Genomic DNA, 22,774 nt, shown 5'->3' with positions numbered 1-22,774 from the left:
AAGTGTATACCAAACAGGAGGGGTCCCAACACTGAACCCCTGTGGGACACCACTAGTAACAGGTTTCTTATTGGAAGTGGATTCACCTATCTGGACAACTGACAGGACACATATCAGTAAGCCAGTTGGCTATCCATCTGATAATGTATAGGTTTATGCCTGACTCAGCAAGTCTATATAAGATTCCTGAGTGGGGGATTATGTTGAAAGCTTTGGCCAGGTCTAGATAAGCGGTGTGTACCGTATAACCCTCATCCATGGTCCTGGTGACTTTCTCGAAGAAGTCCCAGCTAACTGAACAGGCAAGACCTCCCTCTGACAAAGCCAAATTGGGTCTAATTCAGTTTTTGGAGACTTCATATGTTGTTATTGATCAGGTCCATGATAATTCTCTCCATGGCCTTGCTGACAAGACTGGTCCAGCTAGTGGGCCTGTAGTAGTTCCCTGGGTTAGTTGATGGGTCTCCCTTGTGCAGATGGAATATTGCTGCAGTCCTCCATTCCTCTAGGACAAAGCCTGTCTGGAAGCAGTGGTTAAAGAGGGCTTCTTGGGGCCCTGCTAGATTCTGTTTTAAGCTATTTAAGAACCATCCTGGAATGTTGTTGAGACCCATGGTGGCTGTGCTTTTGGCTTTAGTGAGTGAAATAAGGACCTGTTCCCTTGTAATGATCGGTAGGGGTGGTGGTTGCGGTATTTTTTGGGTATGGTAGGATGTGATGGGGGGAGATGAATAGAACGTGTCAGCCAACAGGTTTGCTATAGTTTCAGGCTGGGTGTAAATGTTGCTGTTCATGATTAACTCAGCACATTTCTGAGCATTTCCCCTAAGGTTACGAACATAATTAAAAAAAGCCTTATAGTTATCTTTCAACTGGGACGCTATCTTTGCCTCGTAGTTTGCTTTGGCAGACTTGACCAGCTCTCTAATTTGTTTAGACTGTTGAGTGTCTTTTTGCACTGTTTTGTCTGTTCCTTCTTGGCTTTGGAGAGGATTTTTTTCTTTTGTTGAATAGCCTACTTATGCTAGGGGTCCACCAGGGTGGTTCATTTTTGCCAGTAATCATAAGTTTGACTCGGACAGGTACTGCCGCCGCTATGCAGCTATGAATGTGGCTCTACAGTGCTTTTGTGTACAGCTCAGAGTAGGCCTCAGTGTCATCCGGGTTGGGAGGGGCTTGGAATTTTAATAATCTGTCACTTAGTTTGAGGTAATTGACCTTAGCAAAGTTCTTAACAGGTTTGGAGTTTGATGGAGGTTCTAGGCTAGTTTTAATACTAAAGGAGATAATTCTTGGGTCAGAATTTACCAGGAGGAGTTAATGCACGGGAGGGAGAAGCATCTCCCCATGTCCGTGAGTACTACGTCTAGGATATTTATACCTCTAGTTGGGGAGCTATCTAGTTGCTCCAGGATGTTTGCATTAACAAGTCCAGAAACCCCTGAGCAAGTGAATTACAGGTCGTATAAGTCTCTCAGTTTATGGTGAGGTAGTCAAAGTCTTGCATAAGTATGGTGTTAGGCTGAATGTTAAGAGATTTCAGTACGTTTAGGTAAGAGGTGTGGTTTTCCAGACTCATGTTAGGGGATCTGTACCTAGCAAATATATGATAGGGGGTTATACCTTAGGTTAATTAGGCATGGAGCAGTTCAAGCGAGTCATGTTCTTGGAGCAGTCTAGCAGTGTACTTGTCCTTTATGAACACTGAGACGCCTCCTTCCTTTGTTTTATCTTGAGCAGAGGGGGATCAAAATGTATGAAAGGCATTGCAGCCTTTGACAGCCAGGGTGCTTTCTATTGATGTCCTTCAAGAATGCAACTGCAGTCATAACATATGTGTTGTCCTGCCTCAGGCAGCCCTCGGTCGGCCGGATTCCAAAGTCTGGGTCCGGCGTCGGCTGGTGTCGCCTCCTCTCCGACGTCAGAACGGCTGGAGTATAAAGGCATCGGCCGACGCCATCTTCTTCAGTCTTTCTTGCCGCGCGGTGCCCGAAGCAGAAGCAGTTCGCAAGTGCCGGTCGGTCAGCTCCTGTGTTTTCAGTACCGAAGTCATCTAAAAGCTAAGTACCCCGTTGGGGAACATTTTTTCTTGCCTCAGCCGATGTCAGAACAAATTGAGAAAGTTAATAATTGTTTGTCTTGTGGTAAACAAATACCTCATAAGGACTTCCATTCTTATTGCCTCCCTTGCCTGGGCCCAGACCACGACGTCTCGGCCTGTGCTGCCTGTGCTTGCTTTAATAAGCGCACTCTCGGGCGCCAGGCAGAATTTGCCGAAGGCTTTTTCGGTGAATCTTTCGCTTATATCATGCCATCGGAACAACCGACATCTCAATCTACCAAAAAACGAAAGGACCGGGACCGACATCCTTGGCCTGCATCCTCCACCGATACTCCTCCTAAACCCTCCACGAGTGTTTCGGTCCCTTCGGAAGCGGTAATTCAACCACTCCAGGCCGACGACACAGCGTTAACCTGTCCTTCGGTCTCGGAGTCTACACCGGTGCCGGTTGTTGATTTTCCTCCAGAAACCGAAGTTCTGGATCTACCCGACACCATTCCTGTGGACAAGGTTACTCTTGCACGTGGGGCAGCTAGGCCTCCTGTATCCATGTCCATCAAGACCTTTGCACGTGCTAAGGCCGCCAGCCAGGCCAAGGCCCATCCTAAACCTACTGCCCAGGCCCCTTCTTCTGATAAACAGATCATGTCTCTTGCTGCAGATCTTATTTCTCTTATCAGGGGGTCTCACCCTCATCCAGACAGAGGTTCTCAGCCGCCTGCAGAGAAAAGGCCCAGACCTGAGCAGGCCGACAACCTCTCTTCAGATGAAGCCTCTGGGGATTCTGACCATTCAGATACCCAAGAAGAATCCTTCCAAGCCTATGAGGACTCTGATGCTGAGGAATCAATTCCCTCTGCCTCTCCTCCAGAGGATTTTTCGTTCGGTGAAGTCCTACACTCTATGAGGGAGCATTTTAAATGGCAGGGTCAGGAATTCTCTGATTCTAGGAAAAGACTACGTACCTTCCTCAAGCTTCCCCAGCACAGACCTTTAGCTATCCCTCCAGTTATGGATGTCCTGGATGATGTTTTCTCCGACTCCAGTGCTAACCCTGATTCTCTCCCTCCTGCTCCTGTCAAGCCAAACAGATATTATAGGGTCTCTGACACCCACAGACATCTCTTTAAGGCCCATTCTGTGGATCTAGAAACTATTTCATAGGGCCCCAAGGGAGTGGCTACTTCCACAGCCAAGAATCCACTGCCAGCGGATAGGGAAGCTAGGTCCCTGGAGAGATGGGGTAAAAAAGTTTATACCTCTACCACCCTGGCCATGAGGTCACTTAACTGCCTTTTTCATATGTTTCAGTACCATGATTTTTTACTGGATGATTTACAGAAAAAGATAGCCTCTCCTGAGCCTATTGATAGAAAGGCATTGCAGGATCTAGTACATAACACTCAGCAGGTTAGCAATCATTTTCTTCAGTGTGGTTATGATGCATTGGAGGCTTCATGTAGGGCAGCTATGACTGGGGCTGTTATTCGTAGACATGCTTGGTTAAAAGAACAGCCACTGCCAGACCATGTTAAAGTAAAGTTACTTGATGCACCTCTGGAAAAACAGAAGCTTTTTGGTGCTAATGCACAAGATGTGTTGAAGTCCATTGAGGAAAAAGCTAAATCAGTACAGACAGTCAAAGATTTCCTCCAGGTTCAGCCGCCCAGATTCAGCAGGAATTGGCCTTCAAAGAATTGGTCCTTTCCAGACACTGACAAGTTTCAAAGGGGAAAAAACAGGCGTGCCCGATGTAGAGGGCAATACCGAGGCTCCTACAGAGGCCGCCAATGGCAACCACCAAATCAAAGAAGTGGCGCAGGCAGTCCAGCTGCACCACAAGGACAAACACAATGACTTGACTTTCATACCGCCTACAAGGGTTCAAAGAGAAGCACCTTTGGGCAGAAAATTATCCTTATTCTCAAATAACTGGCATATCTTAACCAAGGACAAATGGATTCTGGATTTAATAGACAAAGGTTACAGATTCCACTTCCATACTTTACCAATAAGACAAGGCATGCCAAACCTGCCACTTCATCAAAGGGCAGAGGCACTCATTCAAGTTTCAGAGCTGTTAAATATAAAAGCAATAGAAAAGGTCCCTCCACAGGAACAAGGCCAGGGATTTTATTCAAGACTGTTCCTTGTTCCAAGAAAGGAAAACAAATGGAGGCCTATACTGGACTTGTCTACTCTAAATACTTATCTCATTGTGCCAAAGTTCAAAATGCTGACGTTGCAGCAACTCCTTCCCATGCTGGGCAAGGGGTCTTGGCTGGTCACTCTGGACCTCAAGGAGGCATACCTGCATGTCCCAATCAGACAAAGTTGCAGAAGATACCTCATATTTCTTGCAGGGACAGAGCATTATCAATTCTCAGCATTGCCATTTGGCTTATCTACTGCGCCCAGAGTGTTCACGAAATGCCTGGCATCAGTAGTGGCACACTGCAGACTCCAGGGGATTCAAATATATCCCTACCTGGACGACTGCCTCATACAAGCAGACAACAAACAAACTTTGATAGCAAACTTGGACTATGTCATTCAATTACTACAGGCCTTGGGATACACAGTCAACATTCAGAAATCAAGACTTCTGCCATCCCAACAGATTATTTTCCTAGGAGCCAAACTGGACACAAAAACACAAATGGCTTATCTCACAGAGGAAAAACAACAGCAGTTACCAGAGTACTTCAAAGGCCTAGCAAGGCTCTCCCAGCTGACTGCAAGGAAAATCCTGCAGGCCCTGGGGTTCATGGCATCTTGCATTCTTCTGATACCTTTGGCAAGACTTCATATGAGAAAGCTGCAATGGTACTTAAAAAGCTTATGGTCCCAACACAGCCAAAGCCTAGAGGACGTAATCCCACTCATTCCATGTCTACAAAGAGAATTTTTGTGGTGGGCTCAAACAAGTCAGTTAAACAAAGGCATGTCTTTCAACAAACCTCAAGCAGGTCAAATGATTATGACAGATGCCTCAGACCATGGATGGGGGGTGCACATGGAGGGCAGATGCATTCAAGGTCAATGGACACCAAGGGAAAGGCATCTGCACATAAACCAAAAAGAGATGTTGGCAGTGATACATGCAATCGAGTCTTTCGAAAAATCACTTCAACAAGGACATTTGCTAATAAGGACAGACAACACCATTGCTATGTGGTATATAAACAAGCAGGGAGGCACTCATTCTTATCCCCTCTGCAGACTAACAATGATTCTCTGGGAAAAATCCCTAAGTCTGAAGATACATCTGCAATCCCAGTTTGTGCCAGGCAAGGACAATGTACTGGCGGACAAGCTGAGCAGAAATTTCTTGGATCCACATGAATGGATGCTGCATCCTCACATTTTCTCACAAATAACAAGGACATGGGGAAGACCGGACATAGATCTCTTTGCTTCTCACATGAATCATCACCTGGAAAAGTTCTGTACAAGGACCCACCATCCTCTAGCCTGGAAAACGGATGCTCTCTCCTTCAGCTGGAATTCCCTAACAATTTATGCATTCCCTCCTCTACCACTGCTGACCAATGTGATACTGAAGATCAAAGCAGAACAACCAACAGGCATTTTGATAGCTCCAGACTGGCCAAGGCAGCACTGGTACCCATTGCTGTTGAGCATAACTCGGACCAAACTATGGCCTCTGCCACTATGGCCTCTGCTTCTAACACAACACGATTACAGGACTGTTCATCAAAACCTGAAAACATTGCATCTGACAGCCTGGAGGTTACCATAACTCATTCCGATATCTCTCTTTCCAAAAAAGTTCAAGAGATCTTACTGGAAGCACGCAGACCTTCCACCAGAAAAACCTATTCAGCCAAATGGAAGAGATTCATCATCTGGAATGCTAACAGGGGTCAGGATACAACAGTATTGAGTATACCTCAGATATTGGAATACTTGGCAGAAATGTTTCATACTGGTCTCTCATATTCTTCCATAAAGATTCATGCCTCAGCAATCTCAGCAAAATACAATTGTGATCCACCTGTGTTTTCACATCCTTTGCTAAGACAGTTCCTAAGAGGGATAAAGAATATCAAACCTCCCAGGAAACCGCCAGTACCTGCATGGGACCTCAATTTGCCTTGGAAAATTAACTCTTCCTCCCTTTGAACCAGCAGCAACTTCAGAAATGCAATTTCTCTCATGGAAAACGGTTTTCCTATTGGCAATCACATCAGCAAGAAGAGTCTCGGAGATACAGGCACTCATGGCAGTACCTCCTTTTCTCATTTTTCATCAGGACAGAGTCTCTCTAAGAACTAATCCTTCATTCATGCCAAAAGTATTAGGCCACACTCCACCAGAGCTATAGCCACATCCACAGCTTTCCTAAGAGGAGTGGCTACAAAGGACATTCTAGAGGCTGCTACATGGAGCTCCGTGCATACATTTACCAAGCACTACAACCTGCCTTTATACTCCAGGTCCCGAGCAGGCTTTGCTTTGGCAGTCCTGCAGGGCATTTTAGCTACACCATCACTTTCTTAGTTCCATCCACCCCCAGCTTGGCTATGGTATTCAACCCATATGTTATGACTGCAGTTGCATTCTTGAAGGACATAGTACAGTTTTGTACCTACCATAAATGTAGATGTCCGATAGATATGCAACTGCAGTCGGATTTTCCCACCCTCCTACCCCTCTGCAACCTTCTGTATGGGTCCACTCCCCCTATTCCTATTAGCTGGGGGTATCTCCTATTGTGTATCTGTTTATTACTGTTGTGTATGTCTGAAATTGTTTATCCATTCACCAAATTTAGCCTTCCTAGGAGGGCACCTGGCATCTGGGGCAAGAAACACTGAAGAAGATGGCATCGGCCGATGCCTTTATACTCCAGCCGTTCTGACGTCGGAGAGGAGGCGACACCAGCCGACGCCGGACCCAGACTTTGGAATCCGGCCGACCGAGGGCTGCCTGAGGCAGGACAACCCATATGTTATGACTGCAGTTGCATATCTATCGGACATCTACATTTATGGTAGGTACAAAACTGTACTTTCTGAACCATGTTTCTGTGACTGCACATATGTCTGCATTCTCTAGGATGAGGAGTGCTTCCAAGGAGTGCAGTTTATTTAGAGTCTATATTACATATCCGAACGTTTAAATGTTCGAATTGTTAAAGATCGACCTTTAGCAATTGAACATTTAAATGTTCGAATATGAATAAAAATTAAAAAAAAAAAACAAACTAAAGGGTGTAAGCAGGGGGGAAAGCCACCCTGCACCTCCCACACCCCCGCTACTTAATTATACCAACTCCAAGATTGCGCTACAGTGTAGGGAATGGGAAATTTCCCATTTCCGCACTGAAGTGAGATCTCAGAGTTGGTATATTTAAGTAGCGGGGGTGTGGGGGTGCCCCCCTGCTTAAACCCTTTCCTTTTTCTTTTAATTGTTTTTTTACATATTCGAACATTTGAATGTTCGATCACTAAAGGTCGATCTTTAGCGGTTCGAACATTTAAATGTTCGGATATGTAATATAGACCCATTTTTTATTTACACTCCTAGCACTGTTCAGTTTTACTTAGCTTTGAAACCCCTAGGTCCAGTTAACCTCAAAGGAAACAGTAAAGTAATTATTTTGATAGCATTGAGTTTAATGAGAATTTTAATACCGAGAAAAAATGACTTCACACCTGTACATTTCAAAGATGTTTGAATATTAATGCCATCCTTGGAAGAAGCTGGAGTATCACTTGATAACAACAAAAGGCACCAAAGATAATTGCAACAAACAAACTCTGATGAAAGAATAATGTTAAAGTCAAGAAAGGTCCTATGCAGACTGAGTATCACTGACACTGAAGTGGGATATTACATTATCTGAACAGAGAAACAACTGTGGAAAGCCCAGAACCACAATACTTATATACAAGTTTCAGGGAGCACTGTGGAGAGACCAGTGTGCTTCTCCATATGGACACAAGGAACTGCAGATAAAATCGTTGCCCATAATAGGCAAGGTAATGCAGAAGATATGAAGAAGATGACCAAAATATTATGAATTACTATCCAGCTCCACAGACATAAAATAATAAAATCTTGACTACAGCTCAGGTAACCAGAGTTCAAATAGTTGCTCGGGTAACCACTGGAGATGACTTAGGAGAGTTCATATGAGTTTATGGGCTTGCCTCTCTTTGGGGGGAGGGTGTGGCTGAACATGCTTAGGGTGCATGTTCCTGTGTTTGAGATCCCAGAAGAAATCAGAGACCCCATGGGTGCAGTGGCTTTGGGGGGAGGCAGGGTGCGGATGGGGCATGGCAGGGTTGTTTTGAAAAGTTGCATCACTCATGGAAGTGGATGACATACCTTCACCAAAGCCCACTAAATGTTGAAACATTGGCGTGTTACCAATCATGCACTGTGAGAATGGGGCTGCATATCAGAAAACTGAACCAACCAGGTAGCTGTCTAACTGATGACCCTTTTGGCTGGCTGTTGCCATGATGATGGTGAACAATGGGCCAGTATATTAACAGAGATTCAGATGGTCAACAAGTAGTGGGGACAAAAAGGCTGCAACAATATGATTTATTGTTTCAGTGACTCTTCATGATGAACATCTCCCCATTCTATCAAAATTTAACAAACATCCCCTGGATGAACACCCTACTAACCAGAGCTAAAGAGGGACACAGTAACTGGCTCTTCAGAGAACCACATATACTGATTATCTACTGGGTGAATACATGTAACCACTACAGGTCCTTAAGATTATAAGGGAACATTAAACTCAAATAAAAGTAACAACGTCTATCTATTGTGCATTTAACATCTCTTGGAATTAATGCCCTAAATGTCATTGGTAATTCAAATATAATAGTCACATACACTAATGACAGCACCCGCTGAAGGGGAAAAGAAAGTACTTCTTAAAGGCAGCTGCCCTTTTCCTAGAAGGAAGGTACAAGCCAGAATGGTCTCTAGTAGGCACCACAGGCATGAGTTGTAGGAATGTCACTGCATGACCACACCTTTATGAATACAACTCATTATGAGAAATGCTCCTCATTTTGGGGCTTAGACATTCTATATTTCATGCTGTTATACACTGAAAACATTTGTTACACATTCACTGCTTTTTTTTTTAACTTTTACTGAATTATCACTTGTGACATACACAAACTTATATTTGTATAAAAAAAAAAAACATACTAACAAATTTACATTTTAAAACATTATATATCACATATATTCGTCGATTGTCTACACAAGGACACATCAGGATGCACAGTAGGAAGCACTGTCCCCGGTGTACACGAGTCAACCTTATAATGTCAGCACTCCTATTTTTAAAAAACTAATGTTCATGTGAATCATGTTGTTTTTTTAAAAAGTGAGATTAAAACAAAAAATTGTGTAACACCTATCAGGGGAACGTATGCCTCTGCACCCTCCAAAAAGGACTGCAAGACAGTTAGGTACATAGGTTCCTAAAAAGTGATTATAGCAGGGGGGTGTCAGCCTTCCCTGCTAGACATTTGTGGCTGCCTTTTACAGACATCATGTCAGTAGTGCCAGACAGAGTTTCAATTTTTAAACCTTTTCAAAAACACCTTTTTTTTTTTTTTTTTTAAAAAACTTCTTAAATACTTAAATGACAGCCCGATCTAAATGCCAATCAAGTCGGCACTGCGCACACCTGCATAAAGTCTAATTGTGTGTTCCAAAACAATCAGCCTATTCTTCTATACAATATAATCAATCCAACATTACATAAATTGTTCAATTCTTGTCTTTTCTTAAGCCTATTTTTATGCATGTATTCTTCCAACAAGTTCCAATTTTTTTTTTCTATGCAATTTGCTCCTACCTTTTTCTAAAGATCCCACTTTCAATTATTTTATCTGTTACAATATTCACTACTTCAAATATGGTTGGTTTAGACTATGATTTCCATTTTCTAATAACTGTTTTTTTGACAGCTATCAGAATTAAACTTACTAAGACCTTACTATATCTAAGTATTTCAGATCCTGTATCCCAGCTCAAAAAATAATTTCCTTAGTTACACTTATTTGCTGGCCCAGTATTTCTGACACAGTACTCTATAGGGATTTTTAATGTCTGCCAACTCATTACATTCCCATAACATATGCTCCCAGCTACCTCTTTTTTCCAGTCACACCTTTAACATTTGCCAAATACCTGAGGAAAAATTATTTGGAGTCTGTTTGGGATATACAAATACCTAAGGAAACACTTCTAAGCAAAAATCCAAAATCTTCTAGACTTTGTTGCATATTTGGGCGCCATACATATGTCCTCCCATTGTTTCCTTGTGAACTGCTTATTTGATCCCTCTTCCCAATCTTTTCTAACTTCCTCTGATCGATTCCTATAGTTATCATGCAATATTTGATATGCCCTACTAATTATCCCTTTTTTAACAGCAGCCTCTGTTCTAGATTTAAGTAAAAACACTACCCGTGCAGGTCTTTCATTTAGGATTCCCCCATCCCTTTCTCTTTGCCTGTACTCTGATATCAATCTCTGATAGTGAAGGTAGTCTCTACCCCCCCCCCATCCCTTTCTCTTTGTCTGGACTCTGATATCAATCTCTGATAGTGAAGGCAGTCTCTAGCCCCCCACACCCCTTTCTCTTTGTCTGTACTCTGATATCAATCTCTGATAGTGAAGGCAGTCTCTAGCCCCCCACACCCCTTTCTCTTTGTCTGGACTCTGATATCAATCTCTGATACTGATGGCAGTCTGTAGCCTCCCATCCCTTTCTCTTTGTCTGTACTCTGATATCAATCACTGATGGTGAAGGCAGTCTCTAGCCCCCCCCCCTTTCTCTTTGTCTGTACTCTGACATCAATCACTGATGGTGAAGGCAGTCTCTACCCCCCATCACTTTCTCTTTGTCTGGACTCTGATATCAATCAGTGATAGTGAAGGCAGTCTCTGCCCCCCCAACCATTTCTCTTTGTCTGTACTCTGATATCAATCACTGATGGTGAAGGCAGTCTCTAGCCCCCACCCCTTTCTCTTTGTCTGTACTCTGATATCAGTCTCTGATAGTGAAGGCAGTCTGTACCACCCATCTCTTTCTCTTTGTCTGGACTCTGATAGCAATCTCTGATAGTGAAGGCAGTCTCTAGCCCCCCCCCCCCACCCCTTTCTCTTTGTCTGTACTCTGATATCAATCACTGATGGTGAAGGCAGTCTCTAGCCCCCCCACCCCTTTCTCTTTGTCTGTACTCTGATATCAATCACTGATGGTGAAGGCAGTCTCTAGCCCCCCCCCCTTTCTCTTTGTCTGTACTCTGATATCAATCACTGATGGTGAAGGCAGTCTCTAGCCCCTTTCTCTTTGTCTGTACTCTGATATCAATCACTGATGGTGAAGGCAGTCTCTAGCCCCCCCCCCTTTCTCTTTGTCTGTACTCTGATATCAATCACTGATAGTGAAGGCAGTCTCTACCCCCCATCCCTTTCTCTTTATCTGCACTCTGATATCAATCAGTGATAGTGAAGGCAGTCTCTAGCCCTCCCATCCCTTTCCCTTTGTCTGTACTCTGATATCAATCTCTGATAGTGAAGGCAGTCTCTAACCTGTAATCCAAATGTCTTCTTGGCCTCTTCCCATTCTACTACATTCCCTATCTAATTATTTGTTCCTAATACCATGGTTCCTTTGTCACTTTCCTCCAGTATATTCCAGCCCCTTCTTGCCTATTCTTGTAGCCCCAATAACCTTAGCTGCCATAACAGAATAATTTTTAACCCATACTCCTAAACACTTCATTTTATCATATCCTCATAAATATAGATATTGCTGAACCAATTCATGTGTGTGTACATAGTTTACAGTTAAACCTTTTATTTTGTCTTCATTTATTTTGTGTCCTGAAAAAAACTTGAAACTCCCTCAGAATGTTCCATAAAACGCAAATGTCATTTTCTGGTTTCATCAGGTACAAAAAATAATACCGTCTGCAAATAAAGCCAGCTTTTATTAACTACTATATCAATTATATCCTTGAATTTCTGAACCCCTTATTTTCTTTGCCAATAAACACTTTTTTGCCACCTATCCCTCATTAGCCTTATTATTGAATCATGGACTGCAAATGCTTCCATTACTCTACTCATAAAATCCCAGCTTACTTTGTCAAATGTTTGTTCACATTCATTACATATTTATTAACAAACATCCAAAATAATGAATCATAATAATTCATCAAAAGAACTTTTTTTAAATATGCAAAATTGTTACTAAACATGTTGTGAGATTCCTAGGTGAAGTAATTTGTTACACTTGTGAAACACAGTGTTCCATATTTTTGAGATGGAAGATAAAGCCATATGCATGGCCACAGAAGAAAAATGGCCAAGACAAGTGCAGATGTCACTAGTGTTCTGCTGTCTGACTGAAGTACTTAATTGTTGCACAGAACATAACCTGCTCTTAACAGATCTAGTTTCCTGCTGCCTGACTATTCAGGAAACAGTAAAGTGCCACATGACAGAGACCCAAACTCTGCAGAGGTTGTCTCCTGCTGCCTGACAGTTTGGGGCACAGTAAGAGAGACTCACCCTCTGCAGATATTATCTCCTGCTGTCTTGACTGTTCTGGGCAAAGTAAGTGCCCCATGACAGGACTCACTCTCTGCAGAGGTTGTCTCCTGATGCTGACTGTTTGGGGCACATTAAGTGCCACATGACAGAGACCCACCCTGTGCAAATGTTGTCTCCTGCTGTCTGACTGGATATTGTTATTTTGCAAATGAAATCTCTCCTTATATCCAAGTCGTGACGGAGACCCACCCTCTGCAGAGGATGTCTCCTGTTGCCTGACTGTTCGGGGCACAGTAAGTGCCACGTGATAGAGATCCACCTCTGCAGAGGTTGTCTCCTGCTGCCTTACTGCTTACTGTGCACCGAGGTGCAAAAATAACAGCAACCCACTCCCTGCAGATCTCATTTGCTGATGATTACATTAAAGATTAGCCTGACAGAGAACCACCCCTTATCTCCTGATGCCTAACTGTTCAGGCTGTTATGATGTGTGGAAGGAAAAAAAAACACTGCAGTGTGGGCCATGTCTCCTTCTGCCTGACCACTGTGGTACTCTAAAGTGCTTAAACCAAAAGCCCAACTATCCACAGTTAGCAGAAGCCCAAGGGTTTCAACTGAGTTGTCTTGACCTGATTTTTGGGACAGATCTATTGTGATATTTCATGCAGAGTAGAAATACAGACCTACTAGAAAGATCATTGCAGTGGACCAGTCTGCCTATCACTTCAAAAGAAGTGCAGTTAACTACCGCTGAGTAGTCTTCACAAAAGAACAAGCACGCTACCATATGAAAAGATGAATCTAATCTGTTCCTACTAGGTCACCACATGTATACATACTTAAGCAGATTACTTGCTTGTCAATATGACAGCCTCTATGTACAATACAAAAAGGCTATAAAAGTAAATGGTAGCACATAGCAATCTGAATTAGTTATTTTCCATACTTATTTTGCAAATGAAACCTTACCTTATATCCAAGTCGTGATGCTCGCTGTAAGAGGGTTTCACCAGCATTTTTATTAACAATAAGCCTGCGTATTTCAGGAGGCATCAAGCGCCCTGTAGCACTGTCTGTTAAAGCAGAAGGGGATGACTTGTGTCTAAGAGAAGATGTAGACCTGTGACGATCAAACAGTTTTTGCTCAGCAGATTTCTTTGGGAACAGGCTACTTCCTTTTGTGGAACTACGTTTTTTCAACTTCTTCATCTGCAACCAGAAAATGTGGAAAAATAAAACCTATGAGCAGTAAAATGAAGTACTACTCAAACATAAAAATAGCAGCATTGCCATTTGTTTTTTGATTCAGTCATTATGCTCCCTTGCATAGTAACAGGTTTCCTTGCATCAGCCCACAACATCATTCATGTCATCATAATTAAGGTACAGCTCAAACTTCTTAATAAAGAGATGCTCAGACGTAACAATACTATTACAAGCTACCAGGACATTATCTGTATTGTTACTGGAAGTGAACCATTATCTAGTATGGAAACCATACTGCAGCACTTATGAAACTGCACCACCAATAACCAGCGGGTTTGCGTGATTAATTGAAAATACAAATAAAAGCTGCTGAGGATATCTTTTTCAGGCTTTATAGAGGAAAAATGTATTTTGCCAAATATATGTAGGTGGTTAGGCTTGGAGCTCTACCTCCACTAACAAAATAATGAAGTACACTTTCATACTCTAGCTTATCATGAACAAGAATACATAACTTATACAGAACTTATAATGCACAAATCAGAAGTCAAAGTCCACACTTTTTTATGTGAAAGTCTTATGAAACTTAACCCATCACCTTTTAACACACAGTCATTTGTATTGTCTGAACTTGTCCACATTTGTATATACTTTCAGATTTTGCTGTACCAAGTATTAGGCATTCCTTTACTTTGCCTTGAATAACATTTTTGTGCCAACACCAAAATATATAACATCAGTGCCATTCTGTCAGTGGAAAGGGATAAAAAATAATTTAAATGCATGCAGTATTTGTACATTAAAAGCCAGTTATCACATAGTGCTAAATAAAGTAATTTACCTAATAGAAACTCTCAATTTTTTATGTATTATGCAGTTTAAAGCAGTTACACAATAAGATAAAAGATATACATTAGCTAGATTATCACTAAAAAGTGAACAAAATGCTTTCTGGTTTTGCAATGAAAAGTCCTTGTGGGTTCCTTTGAAACTCTGAAGACCAAACAAATCTGTTAGGGGAAAAATATAAAAAATAAAAAACATACAATAAGCTGGTTGCGTAAATGTGTACACCCTTAAACTAATACTTTGATGAAGTACCTTTTGATTTAATTACAACATTCAGTGTTCTTGGGTAGGAGTTCATCAGCATGGCACATCTTGACTTGGCAATATCTGCCCACTCTTCCTTGCAAAAGCGCTGCAAATCTGTCAAGATTGCAAGGGCTTCTCTTGTGCACAGCCCTCTTCAGGTCACCTCATAGATTTTCTATTGGATTTAGGTCTGGGATCTGGCTGGGCCATTCCAAAACTTAAATTTTCTTCCGGTGAAGCCATCCTTTTGTTCATTTGATGCATGCTTGGGGTCATTGTTGAGCTGAAAGGTGAAATTCCTCTTCATCTTCAGCTTTCTAGCAGATGCCTGAAGGTTTTGGGCCAAAAGTAACTGGTATTTGGAACTGTTCATAATGCCCTCCACCATGACTAAAGCCCCAGTTCCAGCTAAAGAAAAGTAACCCCAAAGCATGATACTGCCACTACCATACCTCAACATGGGGATGGTGTTTATTTATTACAGTTTGATGACCAGGATAGCCCACTGGGCCTGGAAGAGCCCGTTTTCAGTGGAGGCCCGGGGAGAAAAGCTCCACAGGACATAGATAATTTTACAATAGTTATACAAAAGTAAATAAAGTAGTAGAACAGTGAAAAATACAGAGATAATATACAACTGGTTAAAAAAGTCATAACATTTCTAATCCTATGTAATGACTTACAAAAGTGAGATTCATGGTTGCATAAGTGTGCACACCCTTAAACTAATACTTTGTTGTTCTTTTTATTGATGCGACTTGTTGTTTTTGAGCCAAACGTACCTTTTGGAATTGTGTTCAAAAACTTCAACCTTGGTCTCATCAGACCATAGTACATTAGACTTGATGTATTTTTTTGCAAATTTTAGTTGGGCCTGTATGTTTTTCTGTGTAAGAAAAAGGCTTCCGTCTTGCAACCCTACCTCATAGTCCAGACATATGGAGAATACGGGAGATTGTTCTCACATGTAGTACACAACCAGTGCTTGCCAGAAATTCCTACAGCTCCTTCAGTGTTGCTGTAGGTCTCAACAGCCTCCCTGATCAGTTTTTGTCTTGTCTTTTCATCAATTTTGGAGGGAAGTCCAGTTCTTTCCAATGTCACTGTTGTCCCATATTTTCTCCACTTTTTGATGACTGTCTTCACTGTGTTCCATGGTATATCCAATGCTGTGGAAATTTTTTTGTACCCTTCTCCTGACCGATACCTTTCAACAATAAGATCCCTTTGATGCTTTGTAAGCTCTCTGCAAACCATGTTTTTTGTTGTAGCAGGTAACTGAGTATATGTCAGGAAAATCCTACTAGGACAGCTGAACTTTATTTGGGGTTAATCAGATTCTCTTTAATTGATGGCAGGTGTGTACCCAAGAAGACTGAATTTTGTAATTAAATCAAAAGGTGCTTCAACAAAGTATTAGTTGGTGTGCACACTTATGCAACCAGCTTAATGTATGTTTTTTTTTTTTATATTTTTCCCCTAATAGATCTTCAACATCCTCACTCAGGTTCTCTCTTATCTAGATAAAGAGCCTGTTCTGAAATGTGCTTGGTGAAAGTCCCCTCTGAAGTATAAGCATAATCTAATTAGATTTGACAATGACTTTTCCTCCAGAGTCTTAGAAAGGAGAAAGAAAGCCTGGCGACTGGTAAAGTTACTCAAACAAAATAAAATAAAAGCACAACTAGCATATCCTGCAAAAATAAGGATTTTCACTTCAAATGAAACAAGGACATTTAATGACATTGAAGAAGCAATAACTTTCATAAAGAACAATAATTTGGTCACAGTTCTAGAAAAAATGGACTGGTCTCTTACTATAACATTAAAAAGATCCCCTGAGAAAAATAATTGGATTGATGTAAAGAAAAAAAGCAAAGAACCGACTCAAAAAGTATTCCTTCTACTACTTCTCTCAAAGAATCAACTAAAACTAAATATTCAGGCTAAAGGTAACAAATATGTATTTGTCTACTTATATTTCAAGCCACTCACAAAATATCTGTCAGTAATATGAATACTCCATTCACATACAACAGACTTAATGGTTGCTTTATTGTGTAATGGTGAAGTATAAAAATGAGGGTTGGGGAGGAAATATTTAATATTAATATAACGTACTACAAATACTGACTGTACAAAAGTGTTTAAATCTAATAGGGAAGGATCGTTATTGGCATGCAAGTTTTAAATATGTTTGACTCATTTGAATCATTTGCAATGAAACATGGATTAATTCAACCTAGATAATGAATAGATCCTGTTGAATTATTTGTCAAATATTGTTATAGATTTCACTTAAAGGTTCTGCTTCTCACAAAAAAGTGAAGAAAAGCTTTTGTTACATGAGACACGTAGGGAAGCTTCACTGCTTAGTCCACGAGCTCCCTTGGTGTACTATGCGCACTATCGTAAAGGCAGAATGCTCATTTGATAAAGTAAAGTGCCAAAACACAATAAACACAACACAATATATCGATGTTAAGTCATTATACTTTCTAATTTAATATACGTATTGGGAACACAGTTTTAAGTCATCACGAAGTGTTTGTTTGAACATCTACCTTCCATCTTAAAGATATGCGACGAAACCCCTTTAACACAAGTGTTGTATTACCAAATCCTTTCTTTGTTTAGTTGTCAAATAATTTTATAGCCAGTGAAAAAACAAAGTACTGAAGTCCGGATTATCTTACTACCAAAGATGATGTTGACGCAACCACACGATTCTAGTGTGTAATCACATTACGCTTCCTTATGGCCTTAAAGCGACAGCACTTCGTAAATAGGATAACTACTTAATATGTATACTGAATGAAAGAAGGGATGGAAAGAAGGTATTACGAGGCATGAATATATTATAGCTTATTGTTAGATGTTATAAAACAAAAATAAAGGAATACATTTATACAGATAAAAGTGGAATATTCAGCATTAGACCCATGGTTACATACTTTGAAGTTCTCCATGAATCTGCATTATTTAGTTAATAAATAAATAAAGAAGAGAAATTACTTAAGAAGTATGCATGTCACTATATTCAATGAAGTATCAAAGGAAGTTTTGGTATACTTAGAAATAGTTACTTGACTAGATGAGGAAAGAATATGTAAGACATAATCTGATACTGGGTCCTTACAAGCTTGCAATAAGACAAATCTCATATTTGTTGTAGTACAGTTACTTGACTAGATGAGGAAAGAATATGTAAGACATAATTTGATACTGGGTCCTTACAAGCTTGCAATAAGACAAATCTCATATTTATTGCATTGAACTATAGCTTATTATAATAGACATAGAGTGAAAACAGTGAATAGCTTGCAAAATGTTATTATTTCAGACAGGCATGTCTAACCTACAAGAATACATTGTTAATGGAATTTTTCTGCTGAAAAATGAATGGTTGTAAGGGCACTCGCACTATGAAACTAGCTAAATGAATATTTCATCTGTTTATCATTGTCATTATCTAACTTACAGCTACTATTAATGTTTGGTCATTGAAATGCAATTCTAAATTGATTTGTTTCTTAGAATTGATATTATACGAATGTAAAATAGAAATTTAAGACCGTGCTCAACACATGCAATAGAATATTTAAGGCTATTAGTAATTTAATAACAAACATACTTTCTATTAAAATTTAAGGTTACGTAACAAACTTTATACAGAGCTCTGCATATATAATTGTTGTATAGCATAGCCTTGAGCAGCACTGTCTATGCTTTGGAACTCATATATATGCAGAACTTGTAGTTCACAAATTTAAACTAATCCATAACAGCGATGACAGGTGTTAGAAATTGTTTAATTCTCTGAGTTTTAAATTGTTACTAGTGTAAACAAATTGCACAACACTGACTAAAGTATGCTCTATAAGGCAGTTACGAAATGAACTGGTCATTATACAGATACTCATATAAGATGGAAAGGAAATGAATTATGAAACACATTACATGATAATTTACTTATGTTATATAAATACTTTATTAAAAAAGGAATTATACCTGAATCAACGCACATGATGTAATAAATGATAAAACTTAAATGCTTGAAATCTACACCAGGTTATTCTACAGCAAGCACATCTCTAAATAACTTTGATTGAATTAATCACATATGTTTGACTTGATCAATTGCAACCTCCAGAATAATATGCAAAGGAGCCTCTAATTTTTCATTAATGTTTGGTTCAATTTCTGCAACAAAGGTTAATCTGTCTGAGCTTCGTAGTTCACTCAGATTGGGAATGTTATATATTCCATGTTTGTTAAAAGATTATTTTAAATATTTGTTTATATGCATGTATAAGGTCTACTATTATACATTTGTTTATTTTTTCTTCTGGCCTCATTCAATTTTTATTTTATATAGTTTAAAAGGAAGTAACAGCCTCACCACTGCATTCAACGCATATATGGAGATTATACAACAAATAAATGACAAAATATACAGTCATCATTTCAATCAAAACTCTTTAAGTGCAAATTAATGAGATGGACACAGTATTACTCTCATTAAATGTAAATGGTTTAAATAATCCTAGGAAAAGACCTAACTTATTTAAATACCTAAAAATAAATAAAGCACAAGTGTTTTTTCTACAGGAAACTCACTTTAAAGCTAATGATAATTTCACTTGTAACCCAAGTGATTTCCTAAAGCTATCCAATTCATCATATAGTAAAAAAAACAGGGGGGTATTAATACTGAGGAAGAAAAATATTATTAATCCACAAGTTTTATTTAACTATGAAGACAAAGAGGGCCTTTTATCAATAATAATAGTAAGATATAGTAATAGAATCTGGACATTGGTGAACTTTTATTGGTTTCCGGGTATAGGTAAAGGAACTATTAAAAAACACATAGAACTTATTAACAAAACATCTAAAGGTAACTTAATTTTGGGAGGTGATTTTAACTGTATCTTAGATAGCCAGGAGACTACCAACAAAAGACCTTTTCGTATCACATCTACAGGGAGAACTCTTAAAAAATGGATAGAAAACTTGCAGTTATTAGACTCACTTAGTCTTAAGAATGAAAGTTCATTACTATTCTCCCATAGAGACTATAGATTTAACACTCAAACAAGAATTGATAAAATATATGTATCTCATGATTTAAAAATGAAAATATCGCATTCTTCTATAATCCCCTGTCCGATCATAACTCGCTCATTCTTAGAATTCAAATGGATTTCAAAAGATTGATAATCACCAAGAGAATTTCAGCATATTTTACTAAATTAAAAGAGTTTAAGCCATGGTTAGATTTGGAAATAAAATATTTCTTGGATACAAACTATACTAGTGACATAAATATAGTTATTTTATGGGATTCTCTAAAGACATATCTTTATGGCAAAAGTATTTCTTGGTGTAATAATAAAGCAAAGGAATGGGAATCAGAGCTAACTAACATTCAAAAACAAATCATAGAAACTGACCTAAAGGTTTTAGAAGACCCTGTTGTAAAAAAAAAAGGAAATTGAAAAATTAAATAAAAAATATAATGATATCTTATTACATAAAACCAATTTGGCCTTAGAAAAATTAAAATTAAATTCTTACTCAATCTCTCCCAAACATATGCATAATTTAGCTATGAGATTAAAAAGATCTCCCAATGCAAATAATATTACAAACATAATTCATGAAGGGGATAACAAGAAAAAAGTTTCAGATATAAGTGACATTTTGGACGCTTTTAAATTTTATTTCACAAAACATTATAACAATAATGACCCCCTTCATAACAATGCAAACATATGCCTAGATAACTTAAATTTAAATAAAATACCAGACAGCATAAACATGAATATTCAAAAACAAATTACAATAGAAGAAATTAATGAAAAAATTAAAAGAGGTAAAAATAACAAAGCCCCAGGCATAGATGGAATCATTATGGAAATGTATAAACTATTCCCATCATCTGTCATAACAATACTACAAAAGGCACTAAACGAAACATATTCACAAGGCACAATTCCACCATCACGGAGATACTCACTGATTACACCTATTTTAAAGGAAAATAAAAATCCCATTTCATGTAGCTCATATAGACCTATTTCACACCTTAATAATGACTAAAAAAGTATTATGTCTATTCTGGTCAATAGGATCAAAAAAATCTCTAACTAAAGTCATTAGTGATGACCAAACAGGGTTTATTTACAACAGACGCACCCATGATAACATACATAGAATCTTAACCACTATAGATACTTTAAATAAAGACAAAGCTGAAGCACTAACAGTCACATTAGATATTGAAAAAGCATTTGATTAATTAAAATGGAATTACCTATTCAAAGTTTTACAAATTTATAATTTTCCTACACAAGTCACCACTCTAATAAAGAATATATATAGAGACAACCTGGCATATGTAAAATAGGTCCATTCACATCAGAAGCAATTAAAATTACTAAGGGTACCAAACAAGGATGCCCCATGTCTCCAATATTATTTGCCCTAGCAATTGAACTTTTTTCCTCTGAGATTCGTTCAAATCCTAAAATTAAAGGCATTAACATTTATAATAAATTTAACTCCAAAATATTGTAATTTGCTGATGATATTTTACTTACCTTGTCAAACTCAGATGAGTCTCTATGTTATTTAAACTCTATTGCTGAGAAATTTCATCAGATCTCAGGTCTAAAAATTAATACTTATAAATCGAATCACATACTATTAAATAATAAAAATAAATCAAATACTAACATAAATCAAATACTTGGTAAACAAGTTTCCTCTTCAGATTATTTAGGGATTGTTTTATGTGAAAACCTAGAACTAACTTTATCTACAAATTACAATATTCTGAATACCCTAAAATTATCAATAGGCAAATGGACTAAGCTGTATTTAACCTTTGAAGATAGATTACAGTTAATAAAAATTAGAAGTTATGTACTCACCATAACGTTCCATCTGAGTAGGTGTAATCATTTGTCTGCAACCTGTGGGTTATGGATCCGATATCGGATCCGAACCGGCATGGTTTACCAGCTATGGATCCAAGCTCTCAGCTCCTCCCCTCACCCATAATGCCCTGCTCTACCCTCATGACCTCAGATCGAGTTTGCCAACAGCAAGAACACCCTGAAAAGGGTAACACACCATATGCAGGAAACTGAAAGGCCAGGGGGATAGGAGGGCGGGATGGTTGCAGACAAATGAATACACCTACTCAGATGGAACGTTATGGTGAGTACATAACTTCTAAATCTGAAGTAGGAGATTCATTTGTCTGCAACCTGTGGGACAGAGTCCCCAGCTACCTGAATCTTGGGCGGCCATCATGGAAGGATATATGATGCTCTACCCCTAGATGCAAGATCCAACTTGTAGTGGGAAATAAAAGTATGAGATGAAGCCCACGTGGCTGCTGCACAAATATCATCTAGAGGAATCCTAGCCTTAAAGGCTGCCGAGGTAGAGACTGACCGGGTTGAATGGGCGTGTACACCCTCCGGTGCGGGCCTTCCTGAAGCTTGATAAGCCAATAAGATACATTGTGAAATCCAGCGAGACAGAGACTTTAGAAATTGGCTTGCCCAAATTAAATTTAGCAAAGGAAATGAACAACTGGTCGGATTGCCTATGACCAGCCGTTCTGTTTAGATAAAATCTAAGTTGCCTGTGAACATCTAAGGAGTGAAGCTTGTATTCACCTTTGTTTTCATATTTAGGAAAGAAAACAGGGAGGTTAATGGATTGATTAATGTTTGCTTCAGAAGCTACTTTAGGAAGAAAGGACGGGTTGGTCCTGAGGTAAACACGGTCCGGATGAAAGACCAAGTAAGGAGGTTTAGCTGA

At 39.3% G+C, this 22,774-nt stretch overlaps 1 protein-coding gene across 7 annotated transcripts in view; it reads right to left on the bottom strand.

Moving 5' to 3' along the window:
- Positions 1 to 22,774, bottom strand: part of BCORL1 (BCL6 corepressor like 1) — a 1,083,397-nt gene that overhangs the window by 312,939 nt on the left and 747,684 nt on the right. For all 7 annotated transcript variants that reach the window (XM_044057522.1, XM_044057520.1, XM_044057526.1 and 4 more), the window contains one exon: positions 13,604 to 13,843. In XM_044057522.1, coding sequence (XP_043913457.1) covers positions 13,604 to 13,843 — 240 coding nt within the window. The remainder of the gene's footprint in view (positions 1 to 13,603; positions 13,844 to 22,774) is intronic.

This window comes from Protopterus annectens, chromosome 15.part0 (assembly GCF_019279795.1).
Source record: "Protopterus annectens isolate FY-2018-M chromosome 15.part0, PAN1.0, whole genome shotgun sequence".
Taxonomy (NCBI): Eukaryota; Metazoa; Chordata; order Ceratodontiformes; family Protopteridae; genus Protopterus; species Protopterus annectens.
Note: the sequence above shows the minus strand (reverse complement) of the source record. Positions and strands in the feature narration are given on the sequence as shown.